Genomic DNA, 18,448 nt, shown 5'->3' with positions numbered 1-18,448 from the left:
TCCAAAATGGGTTCGCCGGGCTTCTCGTTCTTCTTGTCGCGATCCCAAGGAATTACATTTCACACTTGAAGTTTCGGTAAAATACACTTAGGTGCTCGGATTTTCTAGAGTTTACAAAAACTCCCAAATTCATATCAATAACTGTTCACACGGAAGATATCCTTTTAGTTTCAATCGAGTCTCGATTATGGGCAAGACAAATGTTGTGTTCGTTGGACAGAACCCTGGCGTGTATAGCAGTTGGGAAGAAACACATATGCAAGTCAACAAATTTAGCGGGCTTGTACACAATTCCTATAAAACTGGTGAGGAATCAGTAGCAGCATTTAGTACGTACAAGGAGAAACAATCTGCTTCCTTCACCCATGGTGAAAAAACACTCAACTTCAGGATCAAGTTCAACTACGGCTTCAAGTTCTAATAAATCCGACCAGTATGAGAAACTTGTTAAACTAATAGATGCCCAGTTAGAGTTAGCACATGAGCGGCATAAGCAATGTGCAAAGGTTGAAGGAATATTCGAAGAGATAAAACATCAATTGAAATCTCTTCGTGTTAAAGACGGCATAAATTAGTGTTTTTTTTTAATTATTTCAATGAATCTTGGTTAATTGTTTTGTTTTGTGAGATTAGTGGATGGATATATCACATAAATTTGACTTTGTTCTCGTAAATCTTAATGGATGGATGCATTACATTATAGTTCAATTCTCAAACTGTATTCACCATGAAACCCATGCAAAGAGACAGATGGATTTTGGAACATCTTCTTGCGCAGATGTGTTTTGCTAGAACTAGGTAGTTAATCTATTTCCCTCCTTCGCAATTTAGCAGGCATGCCCATTTTCTCTGTAAACATCCGTGATGATGGAGATGGAGATGGAGATAGCGATGGCGATGACAATATATATAAACAAAAAATATGTTAAGTATAGAAATATGACATTTTTTTGGCCAAAATTATATTCGTTTACATCATAGAAATATATTTATATTTTGAAAATTGTGTTAAGGTTAGTAAATATTATCTAAGTTACCATTGGTTAAATGTTTTGAGGCAATAAAATAATATTGTCAAAACAAAATTTACTGATTCAAGTTGTGTACGTGTATAACATAAATATTTCGAGATATAATATTAATTAAATGTTTTGATTTAAATATATTTATGTAACGATAAATCATGTTAAAAAACTTTGATAATATATCTAAATGAGAATATAATCATCACTTGACGGTCACTGATACGAATAAACAAATATAATTGATTTCGTGAGTGATATATTTAAAAATGTATTTTGGAATATTTTCATTACTCAGCACTTCCAAAATACATTTTTAAATATATCACTTACGAAATCAATTATATTTGTTTATTCGTATCAGTGACCGTCAAGTGATGATTATATTCTCATTTAGATATATTAAGAGTTTTTTAACATGATTTATCGCTTAAAAAAAAACAATTGAAACGCAACATTTAAATTATAAAAATTTAATAATTTAATAAATTTGAGTCAAACCATTATCAGAACTATAATTTCACATTTGGTCCTACAGGAGACATGTATGCAATACATAAATAGATGACGAAAAACAAGACTTTAAAAAAACACCAGACATTTAGCATAACTTCACATCTGACTCTGTAGCATGCTAATTAAATGATGTCCTTAAAATGAAGTGAAAGGAAAAAACATACAAAAGACCACAAAAATCAAATCTTTCACCTACTCTTCCCATCCTAAGATACAGAATGCCTCCCTTTCCTCGTCGGTGTAAACTTCGCATCGTCGTGATTGTTCGAGCCAAGACTCTCGGACGAGTCCGATCCACTATTTTCTGCCCCGCTCCCTTTTCTCGACCAAATTTTTGACAGTATTTTCTTAGAAATAAGCAAACCTTTCACCCTACTAACAGCAGTTCTGTCACTGTTACTAATCCTATTTTCTGCAATGTTTCTGTCATTTACCACTCCATTTCCCAATCTTAAAGCAGCCAGCTCTCCTCTTAAGGCTCTGAGTTCTTCTGCTGAGGCAACACCGTCCCAATCTTCATCGTTATTAGTATTAACCGATCTTGAGCTCCCGTAAGAGGCACAGTTGAGGTCTTTTATGGCTTTTGGAAGATCAGGAGTCGTGCTGCCCGATGAAGCAGCGGCCCGAACTTGCTCGAAAAAGAGGACTTGTACGACTACTCGCAAAGGGAGTCGCTCGTTTTGAACTGCGTGCATGCACGCATCTGCCGTGAGTCGTTTGCAGTCCATGAGCCGGCATATTCGCTTCCGATCACTTTTGGTGATACCTGGATGCTCCTGCAAAAGAAAATCAGTTGATAAACACCGATAAAAAAAGATGAGAACACAGAGCATTCAGGACAGCAGTTGTTTGACCTGATGTAAGGGGAAGATGCAAATTCTACGAACTTTTGTTCTCAGTTCATATTTTAAAATATCAAACCCAAGCCAAACATAAATATTTTAAAACCAAATTTAAGACTAAATATCATGTATGATAGCTCGGGCCTGGGTTGTGAGCTAATAATATCTACAAAGATTTTCCAAGTATATTCAAAATTAAACATGAATCCGAACTCCACGTGAAGCGAAACTTGAACTAGTTCGACATTCAATCTTCAAATCTAGCTTTGATTTGGCTAAAAAAATTGAGATGTGCTTGAATATAACAAAATACTCATTTTTGTTTCGTTTGATTTATTCACAATCTTGTCAAGGGTAATGATAAAAATAAAATGCTATCCGTTGCTAGGTGGCATTTCTCAAAACTAACTTCATGCACAGTTGAAAGAGGGATTTTACCTTGAGATATGTATCAATGGCACGATACAGACCGTCGTGTGCTGGCCGTGAGAAACTAGAGACCATTTCTGCGACGCTAATGAACGTTGGCATAGGTAGATTTGGGTCCTTTGCGATCTCTGCTAGGTAGCCGTCGACTAGCTTTGCAACCATAAGTTTCGATGCTTCAGATAAGATTCCTGGCTTTCTAATCTCCTGAATTTCATTGCCGTTTTCCGTTTCAGGTTCGGCTTGCCGATCTTGTGTAATAAATTCCTCGAGTATTTTCTTGACAATCGATATGTCATAAATAATTGATTCTCTTTCATGGGATCGTATCAATATATCATTAACTGAAGCCTCCTCCAATTGCTGCCCTATTCTTTTTATAAGCTCCATGCTTACAGTTTCTCCCGAGTCAACCGAGATGGCCGCTTTCAATAACTTCAGTAAGAAACTACAAGATACAGTACCTTTTTCACTGGGCAAGAGCCAAACAATGGTATCCAATATGGAGCGTAACTTGGAGACATCATTTTGTTGAATTACACCCTTTCCGGAGGGAGGAAACTTCCGATAAGCATATGCTTTTAAAGCTTCTCCAACTACTTCATTCCATACTATTCCTTTATTTTTTATACTGACAATAACCCGTTTGAATAAATCTATTTCAAGTTCACACAAGTCTTCGACCCACCAATCATCAGGTACCATTCTGGTTCTAACACCACTTAAGGCTAAACCATCCCCATTTTCCTCGGGGTTCTTTTTCTGGTTATTATACGTGTAGGAAAAGTCCACCTTGGAAACATCAAGTGATGCCTTTGAAGCAACCGCATCTATGCAATGGCTCGTTAACTTCAATTCCTCCGAAAACGGAAGCAGTGATTTTGTGGTTTGAAGAACGATAATTGACTCCTTCCAGCTTCTATAGATGCTGGATGTAAGAAAAATATCAACCTTGTATATGAGGTTACCTTTGTCTATGGTCTCGTGCATTTCGAGAAACTCGGCTGCACATCGTGCTGCAACAACGTTGTAAGCATTTAGAGTAACAGTCATTCCATAACAGAACTTGGCACATATTTCAAAAGCACTTGATCCACCCGGAATATCTTGTATGTGCACTTCATCTCCATTTCCTTCACTGGCTAACGAAACTAACTTCTGTAAGCGTGCACTTTTTGAGACAAGGGGGAACTGCAGAATAAAAATAAAAGCAAGTTAAAGTTGATATTGCAAAAACAAAGGGGTTTGGATTGATCTACAGCAAATGGGTGTTAAATAAATGGTAAGATGGCCATTACCTTGTGTAAATAGAACTTTGTGTCACCTACATGAATGACAATATCCGTTGCCAACTCCGTGGCCACATATCTGTGGATGAAAATTCTATCCGTCACTTTTGAGCAGTAAATATATGAGGGAATCAGATCTCGTTGATTAGTTCAGGAGAAGCAAAACAATCAGTACATATAAACTATCAAAACATATAAACTACGGTGGATCGTTGTCAGAAATATTGACACCAGGACCGGTAAGTTTCCCAACCGACAAATGAAGAAGAGCAATGTTTCACCATAAAATCGAAAAAGAGATCAAATTTTCCGGTACTACTTCATGAAAAACTAATCAGGCCAGGATGTATAAGGAAAGAATCATTAGTCCGCATAAGCACTCTCTTTGGAAACATTACTTCAGTGACTTCACATCTAGGGGAAAACCATATGCAAACTCGAGAAAATTTAAAATTGCGACGAGAGCAGGGGCGGTGAACCAAACAGTGAGCAAGGTACGAATGCCCCCTCAACCGATCAAAATTTTAGTTTTTATACATAATTTCTCTAATTTTTTCAAGCTCCATCCCCCCAAAATGCCTGACATTGCCTCCCTCTCGCTGCCTTTCCCCCACCCGCATTCTTGGATCCACAACTAGTACAGACAATCTCTTTGTAAAAAGGAAAAACAAATTTAACAATGCATTACTCATACGGGGGTAAAGGTGTGTCTATCTGAAACCATAAAGAAAAGGACATTAAACAACAAATTTATAAAAAATTTAGGCAAGAAGTTGAAGGGAATCAATTCAGAATCAGTCAAAACAATTGCTAACATTAATCAGTTTTAAATGGTTTAAAAAAATCACCTTATGCCGTTCCCATCAGTCTGAAAGGAATCAGGTTTTGATCCAAGCTTCATAAACTTCATCTTGCCAACTCAAAGAGTTGTCTCTCTTCAAAAATATGCTTCAACTCTACTCATCTGAACACTGCAGATTCACTACCCTGAATCAACCTTCAATCTCTCTGTTGTCCCAAATCAAGAAACTTGTCCTGGAAACAGCAAAAATAGGCGAATGGGGTCTGAGTGTGGAACCAAATGCCTGAAAATTTAACAACCAATTTCTTGAACTTCAAGAGGACAGTAATGGGATCTCAGAGTAGTGGAAATCTTCTACGTTAGCCTAGTTCGACCGAATCTTGACAGCAACCGACATAAAGATCAACTCGCATAGAAAGAATATAATATGGGGATTACGATGATTCCTTTTGAGGTTTTAAAGAAATAATTCCCCTTGAATGGAAAGAGAGCCTAAGAAGAGGTTGTTTCCTTGGTTGGTGGCAAAGTCCATGGACTCCGGGCTTACCTAGTCAGCCATGGAGACATTGCCAACATATTTTCGTACTAAATTATTCTTCAAAAATCTTAGGGATCTGCTACCAGCTCCAGGCAGACTCAAGAATTTAGTTTAGGGGGTCGATTTTGTGCATTTTAGGGGTTGTAGAATTTGTATTTTTCTCCTGAAAAACTTGCAGATAAAAATAGAATTTTTCTGGACAACTGTCCCCCCTACTCGTTCACCGCTGAATCCACTCCACCACCTCCTCTTTTTTTTATCTTTCTTTCTCACTCTACCATCTTTCTTTATTCTGCATTATCTATTTCTTTATTCGTGTTCTTTTACGCTGAACATGTTACCTAAAGATTCATTCCACCACAGAAAAGGTCCCATTACCCTTAAAAGTTTCAAGTTCCTAACTTTTTACAAAAAAATCATTAGTACATAAATAATATTCATCATTTTTGCAGCTTGTGATTAAAAAGAAGATAAAAGAAAAACATCGCCTCGGTATCAACCAAGAAAACCACAAAATAATAGACAACGAGAATCCCTACTGGTAGTTTGGCCAAGGCTGTAAAAGTAAATGAGAAGATCGCGCAATATACATGTTCCTGAATTGCAAGACTTACAGTGCAAGCTCATTAAAGAACAGTCAAACAAAGAGACCAACAAAATCTGAGGAACACAAAGGAATCATTTCATGGAAACCACTAGCAATATGTGGACTGATTAAAATAAGAACACTAGCCCATTTGCATACATGTGCTGCACAAACCATGTAAAAGCAAAGCAACTAAAATGGAAAAAAAAATGAAATTTTCACTCAAGATCTTACCACGGCTTGCAGAAATACAAGAAACCCGCCTCAAATACACATATACCAACTCAAAAAATGTGGGGGAAATATCAAAACTAGAACAAAAAAATATTAAACCCCGCATGCATAGTTAGAAACTATATGCAGAGAGATGATTAACTTACACCAGTACCAACAAATAGAGAAATAAAAAAGGGGAATTACTGTCTAACACACTGCAAAACAAAACACTCGCTCAAATTCTCTGTTCTCACCTGTTTATCTAGAACAAGCAATACAACTTTTTTCTTCCAAGATTGTTCCTTTTCCTTTTCCACACCAAAAACTTGGATTAAAGTGAAAAAAACGCTTCGAATCTTGGAATCTTTCAACGAGAACTAGTGGAATTATGATTAGAATATGTTCTCCTGTCTTTCTCTAGAAGATTTTTTGGCTGGAGATTTCACAACAAAGTGGGGCAAAACCCTTTCTCTTTGAGTTTCGCGTACTTAGAAAAGGAAATTGTTTTTAATCAGTTGGTTGATATCAAGACAAGAAATTTGCTACGTGAAGCACGCTTCGCTGACACGCAGCTTTCTTGCTCCCTCCCTTCTCTAAAGTTGAGTAATGAATTGGTCCGTTACCACCCCTCTCTTTTAATGAACTGTGGAAGTTCGCAAAAGCAACTAAGGTGAAAACGAGAGCTTAACGTGAATAAACAAAAAAGATTCGGTACTCAAATCCAATCCGATCTTGTAGTTTATGTCCAAACCAACTAAGGTGAAAACGAGAGCTTAAAGTTAATAAATAAAAAAGATTCGGTGCTCAAATCCAGTCAGATCTTGTAGTTTATGTTATTAGTTCATCTAATACCAATATTTTATATTGAGTTAGTTAAATTTCGAGTTCGAAACTCAACAAATAGCATATTTTATAATTGTCACATTTTATATAGTTCAAAATACGTATTTTGAGCTTAAACTTTATGTAAGTGTAAACTCAACAATTTGAGAACTATAAGCCCGAAAGAAAATTCGAGCCAATTTGAGTTCGGATATGATTCCTAGTCGAAAATAAATTTATGCGAACCTTAATTTTTTCAGTGTAATATACAAGATTTTGGTTTTACCTTTTAACTTGCATGTGTGCAATGGCTTAAAGAAAACATAGGATTGTTAAACTCTGTTAATTGTCTTACATCGGTTGAATAAATAATCTGGGAGTTATATATATGGGTTTGAACCATCCTTTCCCCTTGAGCTAGCTTTTGAGGTTGAGTTAAGTCCAAGTTCCAATCTTAACATGGTATCAGAGCTCGGGTTCCACCGTTATGTGTTGGACTGCCTATAATTAGGTCACTCGTTCTGCCCATAATTGGGTTATTTGTAAATTCCACGCTCCAGATGTTCATTACTGGCGTGAGAGGGGTGTGTTAATTATCCCACATCGGTTGGATAAATAATCTGAAAGTTGTATATATGGGCTTAGACAATCCTCCCCCTTGAGCTAGCTTTTGAGGTTTAGTTAAGTCTAAGTTCCAATCTTAACAAACTCCAATGGAAATCAATTTGCATATATTAATCGATACAATTAGTATATTTTAAAGAAGATAACTAGATTTGAATGGGTGACAATCACATATATATATATATATAGGCCAGCACAAGTTGCGCCGGATAAATTAAAAGTTCAAATATATAGTATTAATTCTACTTCAGAATCTGTGTACAGTTAGTGGCATTTCTTCATAAATAATTCGTCATATTTTTGTCCTAATATCATTCTTATTTTTGAACAGAGGGAACATCCATGCAAAATACTGTTGATTATAATCATGCATTTTTCTAAATAAAAAATATTAGATTAATTGGATTTTCACTCAAGTTAGTCAACGGATTCATCGTCATCAATATGCACTTGAAAATTATTAATTATTCAGAGGAATTAATTTTTGAAACAAATATTCTATCTAATATGATTCATTAAAATATATGATATTTTATATTAAAAATATTATTTTTATTATAAATATGAATCGAGTAAATTATCTTATAAATATAATTTCCTAAAACTCTCAAAAACAAAGACATGAAAAAGGTCATTTAGTAATATTTTAAAAATATATAAATAATATTATATGATTTGTGTGAGGAGACATGGTAGCTGGGAAAAATAGGTCCCGAAAACTGCCCAACTTTGACACACCACATGCTGACACTTCCATGCAATCCAGACATTTTTTCCCCAAAAAATAGGTGAAATCGGGACGATTAAAATATTATTTACATTTTTTTATTAATTTTTTTAGCAAAAGATAATTCGAGATGTTATATTTGGAAAATTACGTGGTTTAAAAGATGAACTGTGCTAGTATTAATATTAAAACACGCAGACAGAGATATATATATAATTTTTTTTCGAAAACGACATATTATTTGATACTTTATGGATGAGCCCGCTACTCCTGGTTCATCCATAACCCAAATGGAAGACAAGTTCATTAAGAGCCCATATATTCTCCTATAAATACCAGGTTTAAGTGTTCAGTTCGGGGATTCAATATATTATTTTTCAGTAGCATCCTTAGCTGCTTCCCCTTGTATACTCAGTCTCTGACTTGAGCGTCGGAGAGGCTACGCCAGGACACCCTCCTGACCCCTTCTAATGGTCTTATTCGTGATTTCAGGCTCAGGATCATTTCGAAAACTGCATCTGAACTAATGTCACTTGCTGGAATCGGACCATGAATTTTCCGTGAATATCATTATTCATAAGAGATAATATGATAATTATTTACATGAAGCAGTATGATAGTGATTGGAAACTATACAAAATTATTGTTGCACCCAAGTTCTTTATTTAATTGTCACGTACAATTTTTTCGTATCGACTATATTTTAGGACATATTGCTTATCGCTTTATTAAAAGTTATAATTGATGTTAACGGTGCAACTCAAATCTTTTTAACCACACAAAAACTCAAGCATCATGGTTCAATCGCTTTAACAAACAAGGACAATTATTGCATTCAACAATCTATCTCTCAATAATTATACTCCTTGCAATCAATGAGATCGAACCTGTAACCTTGATTATGATACTAATTGTAGAATCGAGCGCTTGTCGCTTTACCAAAAGTCACAGCTGATGGTAATTGTGCAACTCAAATCTTTTAAACCGCACAGCATTTCAAGCACTACAGTTCGATCGATCTACCAAATAGAGACAATTATTGCATCCAACATACACATTATATTATATTAAAAAAACGGGGATACTATGATACAACAAATTTGAAATCGAAAACCAAAAGTTGATAACATGACATAACCGATAGAGTATTTTAAAATTAATGTTTGAATTAGTACATTTTACAATATTTGAATGACATATAATCGATTGTAGCTTTTCATAAAATGTTAGGATCAAACACTTGCAATTAACTAACCAAAAATTATAGTTGATGGATGATAAGGGTGCGATTCAAATTTTTTAAATCACACAGTGATTTAAGTATCACGTTTCAATTGTTCTATACATCACAAATAATCTTTATGTCCGATATAAAACAAAATACATTCGAACGGATATCGGCTTATCGACACATACACTTAAATCCATATATTATTAAACATCAAGTTATGACTTAGGTACACATGATGATATCGATTTAAAAATAATAAGATACGTTGGTTGAATAAATTTTTACAAGTTTAGGTAGGAAGTTGAATTCAATATGAACCTTAGCTGGTCATTGGATACTCGATAAATTTGAATAGCCATCCCATCACAATTTGTTTTATTTGCAAATTATACCCCTAAAAATTGAAATTGGCATCTACTCCCCCCTACATTTGTTCATAAACTGCCCCAAAACTTGTGGCAAATGCAGTTTTAGCCTAAAAATAAAATAAATAAGTTTTCTTGGATTTAATAGCTCAATAATTGTGCTAATTTCTAGCGTAGAAGACTACAAAATTTAAATTCATAGGGACAAATAAATTCACATGGCTACACAGTGGATAGGTATTTATGGGCAAAGTGTACGTCGAAATTCGAAATATATTAATTCTTTTTAATTAAAACTTAGATTTCTGAAACCATTATATATAAAATAATTCATAATGGGTAGATAGCACATTTTCGCTAATTTTCGTAATTTATCAATGAAATTTCTTATATATATTTTTGTTAGGGCAGTGTATTAGTAAGGGACTGAGGTAGGCAATTTTTAGAGAGGGCGCAAAATTTTTTTCACACTGAAAAATTTAAAAGTAGGTCTCTTGTGACATGTTTTCACGAATCTTTATCTGTGAGACTGATCAATCCAACCGATATTCACAATAAAAAATATTATTTTTAACATAAAAGTAGTATTTTTGTATGGATGACCTAAATAAATAGCTCACAAAATACGATCCGTGAGACCGTCTCCCACGAGTTTTTGCCAAAATTCATCATAAAACACATTTAAAAGATAAAATACAATTTTCTTTTTAAAAAATTATTGAGTTAGATTGTCTTGTAAGAGAGACAACAAAATAAATAGGATTCCGAGATTTGAAATCTTTTTATTATAATGTAGAATTTGAGATTCGAAACAATAAAATATATATTTTTTGTTTTTATTTCATTTTTTTAATTTCTATTTAAATATTTTGTTAAATAAAAAAATTGAGGGGGGTGGGGTAGTACCCCCTCTAACCCATGAATTTTTTAATTTTTTTTGGGTATCTTTGAGATTATGGAAGTAGACTATGTGGTTTTCCCTGCAGCCACATATTTCACATGATTAATTACGTTAATTAGCATTTAAAAATGTCTTAAATCACCACTTAAAACTGTGCCACGTGTCAAAAAACAAACTACGGTCGATTTCAACAGGGGAGAATTTGATTCCATATAACTTTTGGTTCAGATATCGTTTTCAATCCCTAAAAAAATTGATTTATATATTTTTTTCAGTAAATTTATATAATCATTTTTTTATGGATGTTGTAATCATCTTTTAATAATTCGATATGGGTCAAAAAAAAATTAATTCCAATAGTCTGGCTTTGATATAAATTAGAAAAAAAAATTAAAATATTTATGTGTATGTCATGTTAAAACATTGTAAGAAAGTAATGTGTAACCTTAAATTTCTTCCCATAACTCAGACTCGAGCTTCCCCGTTAAAATTTTTGACATGATCTGTATTCATTGTATACATTTATATGAACATCGATGAGATGGCATATCATCTATTACGTATCAAAATTATAAGTTAAAATATATAAAGAATAGGGGTTCAGAAGGCATTAATGAAAAAGGCTAGTTAGACTTTGAGCCGTGCAACAGCCTACTCTGATGGTCAGCTGCAGCAATTAATTTAAAAAAAAAATTAGTAAAAAAGAAAGAAAAAAATATCATAATATTTGCATGTACCTCAATCAATCGAAGCCCAACTGCCTCGTAAATTGTTTTTTGTTTTAATATAAAATTGAGCCTTGATTGTTGCATGCCTCTCCCAAACAAACCTTGATCAACTCGTATATGAAAAAGGGCATAAAAAATTATTTTACATATCTGAGATATCGTTTTCCAACGTTATCTTATAACCCTTTTATGGAATTGGACAATGGGGGAAGGGCTTGTTTCGAGGTTTCGGCTGGTGAATATATTATTAGGCAAAAACTCGCGTGCGACGATTTTACAAGTCGTATTTTGTGAGACGAATATCTTATTTGGGTCATACATAAAAAAATATTACTTAATATTACTTTTTATGTTAAGAGTATTACTTTTATTGTGAATATCGATGGGATTGACTCGTCTTATAGATAAAAATTCGTGAGAACGTCTCACAAGAGACCTACTCATGTTACTATTAATCTTTATAACTATCGAAAGCATTTTTTTAATCCATTCTCAAAATCATTTAGGAGCTTGACTTGTAAAGTAAGGTGATAAAAATTCATGATATACTGATACTAAACTGATGGTATATTGACAGCATCATTATTTTTAAGTTTTAAAAATCGAGAAACCATGGATGATGCAATCAAATTATTAGGATTCAGTAAATTTTTTTTTTTTTATCAATTTCAACAAAAAAGAAAGAAAATGTCTAAGACACTTTCGTATAGCTGAACATCACATTTAGAGACAAGATTCTTTTTACATCCGAAATTTAAGTACATAGTTCTTCACTTGGTCTTTTTTAACTTATATGTGATATTTGAGTTAGAGCACCCACAGTTGGGTGTTAAAGGGGTGTTATATTTAACACCCACTCTTCAATGTGAGTGGGAGGGTGTGGGACGTTCATATGTATGAACGCCCATTTGTCAGTTTTTTTTTTTAAAAAAATTTGAAACTTAGCGACGGTTTTGGTTTTCGCTATTTGCGATAGATTTTCAAAACCCGTCGCTGAACGCAGGCCCCACGCACGTGATGAATTTTCCTTATTTAATGTATTAGTTTAAATTTCAAATTTGTATGTTTTAAAAAAAACGGAAATTAAAATAAATTAAAAAATAATGTTAAATAAAAAACTAACGGTTGTTTTTGTTTTTAAAATTAAAAAATTATAAAAACTAACGGTTGTTTTTGTTTTTAAATTATTTTACGTACTGAATATATAAAAACAAATTATTATTAATATAAAATAATAATAATTTAAATTTCTTAAAAAATTTGAAATTGAATTTATTTAATGTAAAATAAGAGTAAGATAAATGAGTGGACAGCGGGACCTACAAATAATGAGTGTGAATGTTAAAATGAATGTGAGAGAATAGATGTGTTAATGTAATGTGTATGTGGCATGTGGACCCCACGATTTTTGATGAGGTGGTGGGTGTTATAACACCCACTAATGCGGGTGCCCTTGTATAAAAGAGGGCCTAGTATCGCTGTTGATTAACATAGGTCAACAAACCGACAAGTGAAACTTCAAACTATCGTCATTTTCTTACACTTTCACAAAGTAAGAGTTCTGAGTCAAATTGACTTGTATGTAACAAGTGACCCAATTGAGGATTCCATCGTTCGAGCCAAATTACGATGTCCAATCTTTCTCCAAGTAGACTTCCACATCATCTTCTATCTTGCAGCTTTTCTCTCCATTACAAGAAAATACACATAAAACTACAATTAAAAACCCAACAATTCATTTTATTCACTGAGTCAATAACTTGGAACCACAGGCAAGGATCTTGACAGAATCAACAATTTCCTGGCCTTCGTCGCTTTTTAGTAGAGCATTTTGTAAGATGAAGGTCCGAATATTGTCACAGAATCGGTAGTTGTGAAGATGCCCCTGTAGCAAATGTATAGGTGGGAAGAAAAACAAACATATAGCTTTTAGCATTGATAACTTAGACATGGAAAGACGAGGTTTGGGTGTATATGTAAGAGCAAAAAATTACAAGTAATGCATGTAACATTATCAGCTATATGTTTTTTTTAGTGTACTTGTCCATTATCAGTCCAAAATTTTAAAAAAAATCGATATTTTTCTTTTTCTCTTGCTCTTGCTCTTGCCCTTGGCCGTCACTGAGTACTGACATTCCCATTCTGTCTCTTCTTCTCCTTCCTTTCTCTCGTTTCCATCGTTCATCATGCCTAGAATTTCATCGGCTATAGAAATTCCGGCATGATGCAATCTCGCTGAAATGAGTGAGCCGGGTTAGGAGCTACAACGGATCAAATCAACAATTTATAGTGTTTGAGAATTTTGAGTGAAGGTAATGGCTGTGATGGCACCTGCAAACAATGAAAAGAACTCCTGAATGGGCGCCGGAGGGGTGTCCGACGTGACCACTCCGATGCTAAAGTCAGCAGGTTTCCAGATGAACACAAGCAATATTTGAGAGAAAATATGTAAGTTCTTTTAAGTTCAAAGATTTTCCGAATTCTTAAATGACATTAATACCTGCTATTTATAGTAGAAAATGGGGTAGGTACCTCGATTCTTGTGCCACCTACTAAGTATGGCAAGTCGGCTGCCCATACTTATAGCTTCTGATGACTTCTATGACACTCCAAGCCCAAGTTGTTCTGACAGATTTAGACTGCCTGTATCAATCACACTCGAGTATGGTGCAAGTTTCGAGGTGGCCCGGGTAGTAGAGTACCCGAGTTGTTGGTGGAAAGCCCGGGCTTATGATGATGATTGCCCGGGAAGAGCCGCAGTGCCCGGGAAGAGAAGATTTGCCCGAGTCTTTAGGAAAGTAACCGGCACATTGGCTATGATCTGGCCTATCCAAGTACCAGACCGGTTTAATGATGACCCAGATCCTTATGGGGGTATCACCACCCATCCCTAAAATAGTCGGGCTAGAGCTTGACTCGCTGTCCCGATCAGTCATATTTGTTATTTTGTAGGAACATAATTCAGAGTGTGTAAGAGCGTCGGAGGCTTCAAATATCCCACAGGTGGATAAGATACCAGGGTTTGATACCACCCGGTTTTATTTTTTAAGCTAACATGCCGGGACCTCGCATGGCCCGGGCTTTGAAATAAGATGCCGGGGCCTCAAATCTCCCTGGCTTTGATATTCTGTCTCTTAGTATTCTCGGGTAGTCCAAGAGGTGTCATTATGACATATTTTAGCATTAAATTTCCGTCGAAAAACATTCCGTATCTCGAGAATCCGATAAGTCTGACACCTTGATATATGTGCACGTCCTTTCGCATGCCCGGTACAATTTACGAGGTGCATCTTGATCGTTCATGTGTACTTAGATCAACGGCCGAGATCTTCCCCACCGCTTATATATAGTAACTCACCTATTTTTCCAAAATTACTTGCAAATTCAAAACTGCAGTGAAGCTCTTGAAAATTTTTTCCTTGAAGCTCCTTCGTGTAAAAACACTTAGCTCCGATGATCCTCAGCCGTCTTCCCCTCGAAAACTCGTAAGTTTTTCCTTCACTTATGTCTAATTCAACTTCTTCGACATCTGAAGCGAATGCGCGAGACTCTCCTTGTGACGAGTCCACCTTGATGCGCTCCAACTCCTCCTCATCTCCCCCTCGCCGTCGCCTCCTTACCCAGACTTCTCAAAAATCCAAAATTCTTCAAACCAAACCCTCCTCTTCAAAACCTTCCTTCTCAAAACCCTCCTCCTCGGGCACCTCCCGCGTCTCTAAAAAGGACAAGCGTAAGGGCAAAGCCCGGGCTTCTGGATACCCTTCCACGGAGACCCCGGGAGTTCCTTGGTTCTCCTCAATGAGCCACAAATATTCCTCCTCCGTCCTTATCTCCAACGAGAATCTAGTAGCTTATGGGTTGAGTGCCCGGGCTGAGGACTCTTTGGACAGGGTGATCGACGAGGTTGCTGGCTCGGGTGCTCAACCTGGTAAATTTTCTTTAAAACCCGTCCTTTAATTTTATTTTTATATAAATTCGCAATTTGTACTGATGTTCCCTTTTCCCTATTTGTGCAGATAACTCAAGAATGCAGGAGGCCTTTGCGAAGAAGTGGGCGGCCGAGAAGGCGGCCAAAGAAAAAAAACAGGCAGCCCGGAAAGCTGCTGCTGAGAAGAAACAGGCCGAGGAGGCGGCCCAACAAGCAGAACGGGCTCGGGTCGAGGCCCAACGAGAGGAGGAGGCTACCCGAGATGAATCCCGGGAGGATTCTGAGGATCACGTCCCTCTGACCCAGAGGAAGCGAAAAGCTATCACAAGTCCGGAGCAGATTCTGGTCGAGGATAGTCGGGAGGTGGGTCAAAGCTCCTCCCAAGCGACCCGGTCAACCACCCCTCCCCAGCAGCAACCCGACCAACAGCCTCCCCTCCTCGAGCAGCCTCCCCGAGTCAATATCCTTGATGAGGTATCCTCGGCAAGGGGGATGAAGATTCTCAAGCAGCTCCTCACTCTTGATCAGGAGGCCCGTTTGAAGAATTCCCGAGTCTCTGCCAAACTTTTTGAGGACTCGAACAAGCTCTTGGCGGTAAGTTCTTTCCTTAATCTTTTTTTGCTCTGATTATTGTTTATTCTTACCGACTTTTTTTTTTTAACAGGCTACTCACCTGCTGATCTCGGCCTTCGAGGAGGTTGCAGGGGCTGCCAGTGTCTCTGGCAAGCGAGCTCGGCACTTCCAAGATAATCAGGAGAGGCTGCAAGAGGAGTTAACCCGGGCTCGAGCCACTCACGAGGAGGAAGTGGCTAATCTGCGCTCGGCCTTGGACAAGGCCCAAGAGGACATCAATGAAGGCCTTGTCCGAGAGGAACGTCTGCAAGGCTCTCTGTCTGTCTCGGAATTGAGGATCCACGCCCTTTCTGAACAGGCAGAGGTGCAATTACACCCGGCTGAGAGAGCTGAGAGCGCCCTGGCCCTGGCTGAATACGATAAGGACAAGTGGCAGGCTTCCTTCCTCCAATCTCCCGAGTTCAAGAAGGCCGTGGTAGACAAGGCCTGTCCTCTTTTTCAGACCGGCTTTGAAAAATGTTGGGAACAATTTGAGGAGGCCGGACTCTTGCACCAAGATAAGGAAAACTTTCCTGATTTTGGCCTGGCTATTGCATCCCTTCCCAAGGATGGCGAGGAGGAGGAGGAGGCAAACCGAGAAGAGCAGCCAGGGCCCGAACATGTAGATATAGATTAGGATTGTATTTGCATTTTTCGTTTCTTGTTTTGTAATCTCTCGGCCTTCGGGCTTTTATTAATGAAAATTTTCATTTCCCCTTTATCTTTTTTGCAATCATATAACTCGGGTAACATGATGGTTGGTGCTCAAAATAATCAGGAAATTTTTCTAAGTGTTGTGGATTAACCGGTAACTTCAAATAAATACCCGGGACCTTGATCCTTGTAATGAATAAAATGCCTCATATTCAGTCAACGACCCAAATGTAGGCAACCTTGAAACCCGGATATAAAACCTTGGTGTATATAATAAACATGGAAAAATTGGTCAAGAGAGCATATCTTCGGGATTTAGAATGGTTGAGGTGTGGTACCCCGAGCCAGGGTGTAGTGCCCTGGTCTTTCAGGAACCAAGGTATGGAGCCTTGGGCCGGGGATCATGTCCCGAGACTTGGGAATGGTCGAGGTGTGGTGCCCCGAGCCAGGGTGTAGTGCCCTGGGCTTTTAAGAACCAAGGTACGGAGCCTTGGGCCGGGGATCATGTCCCGGGACTTGGGAATGGTCGAGGTGTGGTGCCCCGACCAAGGTACGGAGCCTTGGGCCGAGGATCATGTCCAGGGACTTGGGAATGGTCGAGGTGTGGTGCCCTGAGCCAGGGTGTAGTGCCCTGGGCTTTTTTAAATAACCAAAGCTTGTTACTCCCCGAGTTAAGATACAAGAAATAATACATGATACTCCTCTCTGAGAAAACTAGATCTTTCATTATATCTTCAACCAAACAATTACATCTGTTAGGCATAATACTTCTTTAAATTAAATACATTCCAAGGCCTTTTTAGGGAATGTCTTTGAGCATTTTCTAAATAAAAGGATCCCGAGCTGACTCTCCGGGTAATTTTATAAGGTCCTTCCCACCGTGGTTCCAGCTTCCCAACATCCCCAGCAAGGTTGACCTTCTTCATGACTAGATCCCCTATTTGGAAGTCTCGGATCCCGATCTTTTTGTTATATGATTTCATAACTCGGCTCCGATATGCTTCCATTCGAATGAAAGCTCGATCTCTTTTTTCTTCCACTAAATCCAACTCCATAGCCCGGCCTTGATCATTGTTGTCCGGGTAAGATTCTACCAGAGAAGATGTTTGCCCAATTTCAACTGGAAAGACTGCTTCAGAACCATATACCAAGGTAAAAGAAGTTTCTTGGGTAGGTGCTCGAGGAGTGGTTCTATATGCCCAGAGAACACTTGGTAATTCTTCTACCCAATCCTTTCCTTTGCCTTGTAGCCTTGTTTTCAATGCTTGTACAATGATTCTATTGATAACTTCTGTTTGACCATTAGCTTGAGGATAGGCAACAGAGGTGAAAGATTGGGTGATCTTCATTTCCCGGCACCACGACATAATTTCTTTGCTTTGAAACTGTCTTCCATTGTCCGAGATCAATCTCCTGGGCACCCCAAACCGGCACACAATGTTTTTCCACAGAAATTTTAAAACTTCCTGCTAAGTGATTTTAGCCAAGGGCTCTGCTTCTATCCACTTGGAAAAATAATCAACAGTTACGAGCAAAAATTTCTTCTGAGCCCGGGCAATCGGGAAAGGGCCTACAATATCCATGCCCCACTGATCAAAGGGGCAAGATGCCCAAATAGG

At 37.2% G+C, this 18,448-nt stretch overlaps 2 protein-coding genes across 5 annotated transcripts; both read right to left on the bottom strand.

The window, feature by feature from the left end:
- Window positions 1-1,466: 1,466 nt before the first annotated feature.
- LOC142526684 (phototropic-responsive NPH3 family protein NPY2-like) lies at window positions 1,467-6,896 on the bottom strand. Of its 4 annotated transcripts, none has more exons than XM_075631229.1 (5): window positions 6,492-6,896; window positions 4,944-5,180; window positions 4,105-4,174; window positions 2,819-3,997; window positions 1,467-2,314 (listed from the first exon to the last, which is right to left on the bottom strand). In XM_075631229.1, the coding sequence occupies exons 2-5, from the start codon at window positions 5,003-5,005 to the stop codon at window positions 1,745-1,747; spliced, it is 1,881 nt and encodes a 626-aa protein (XP_075487344.1). In that variant the 5' UTR covers window positions 5,006-5,180; window positions 6,492-6,896; the 3' UTR covers window positions 1,467-1,744. The 4 variants fall into 4 exon arrangements, with proteins under 4 accessions (XP_075487344.1, XP_075487343.1, XP_075487345.1 ...); XM_075631228.1 differs by having other exon boundaries at window positions 4,944-5,130; XM_075631230.1 differs by lacking the exon at window positions 6,492-6,896 and adding an exon at window positions 6,402-6,419 and having other exon boundaries at window positions 4,944-5,130.
- A 10,688-nt stretch (window positions 6,897-17,584) lies between these two features.
- On the bottom strand, window positions 17,585-18,196 carry LOC142525788 (uncharacterized). Its single transcript, XM_075630077.1, has one exon. It carries the CDS (start codon window positions 18,194-18,196, stop codon window positions 17,585-17,587), a length of 612 nt encoding a protein of 203 aa, XP_075486192.1.
- Between the last annotated feature and the right edge of the window lie 252 nt (window positions 18,197-18,448).

The sequence above is a fragment of the Primulina tabacum genome, chromosome 15 (assembly GCF_025594145.1).
Source record: "Primulina tabacum isolate GXHZ01 chromosome 15, ASM2559414v2, whole genome shotgun sequence".
Classification (NCBI taxonomy): Eukaryota; Viridiplantae; Streptophyta; class Magnoliopsida; order Lamiales; family Gesneriaceae; genus Primulina; species Primulina tabacum.
The sequence above is the reverse complement of the archived record's forward strand: the minus strand, read 5'-3'. Positions and strand labels throughout refer to the sequence as shown.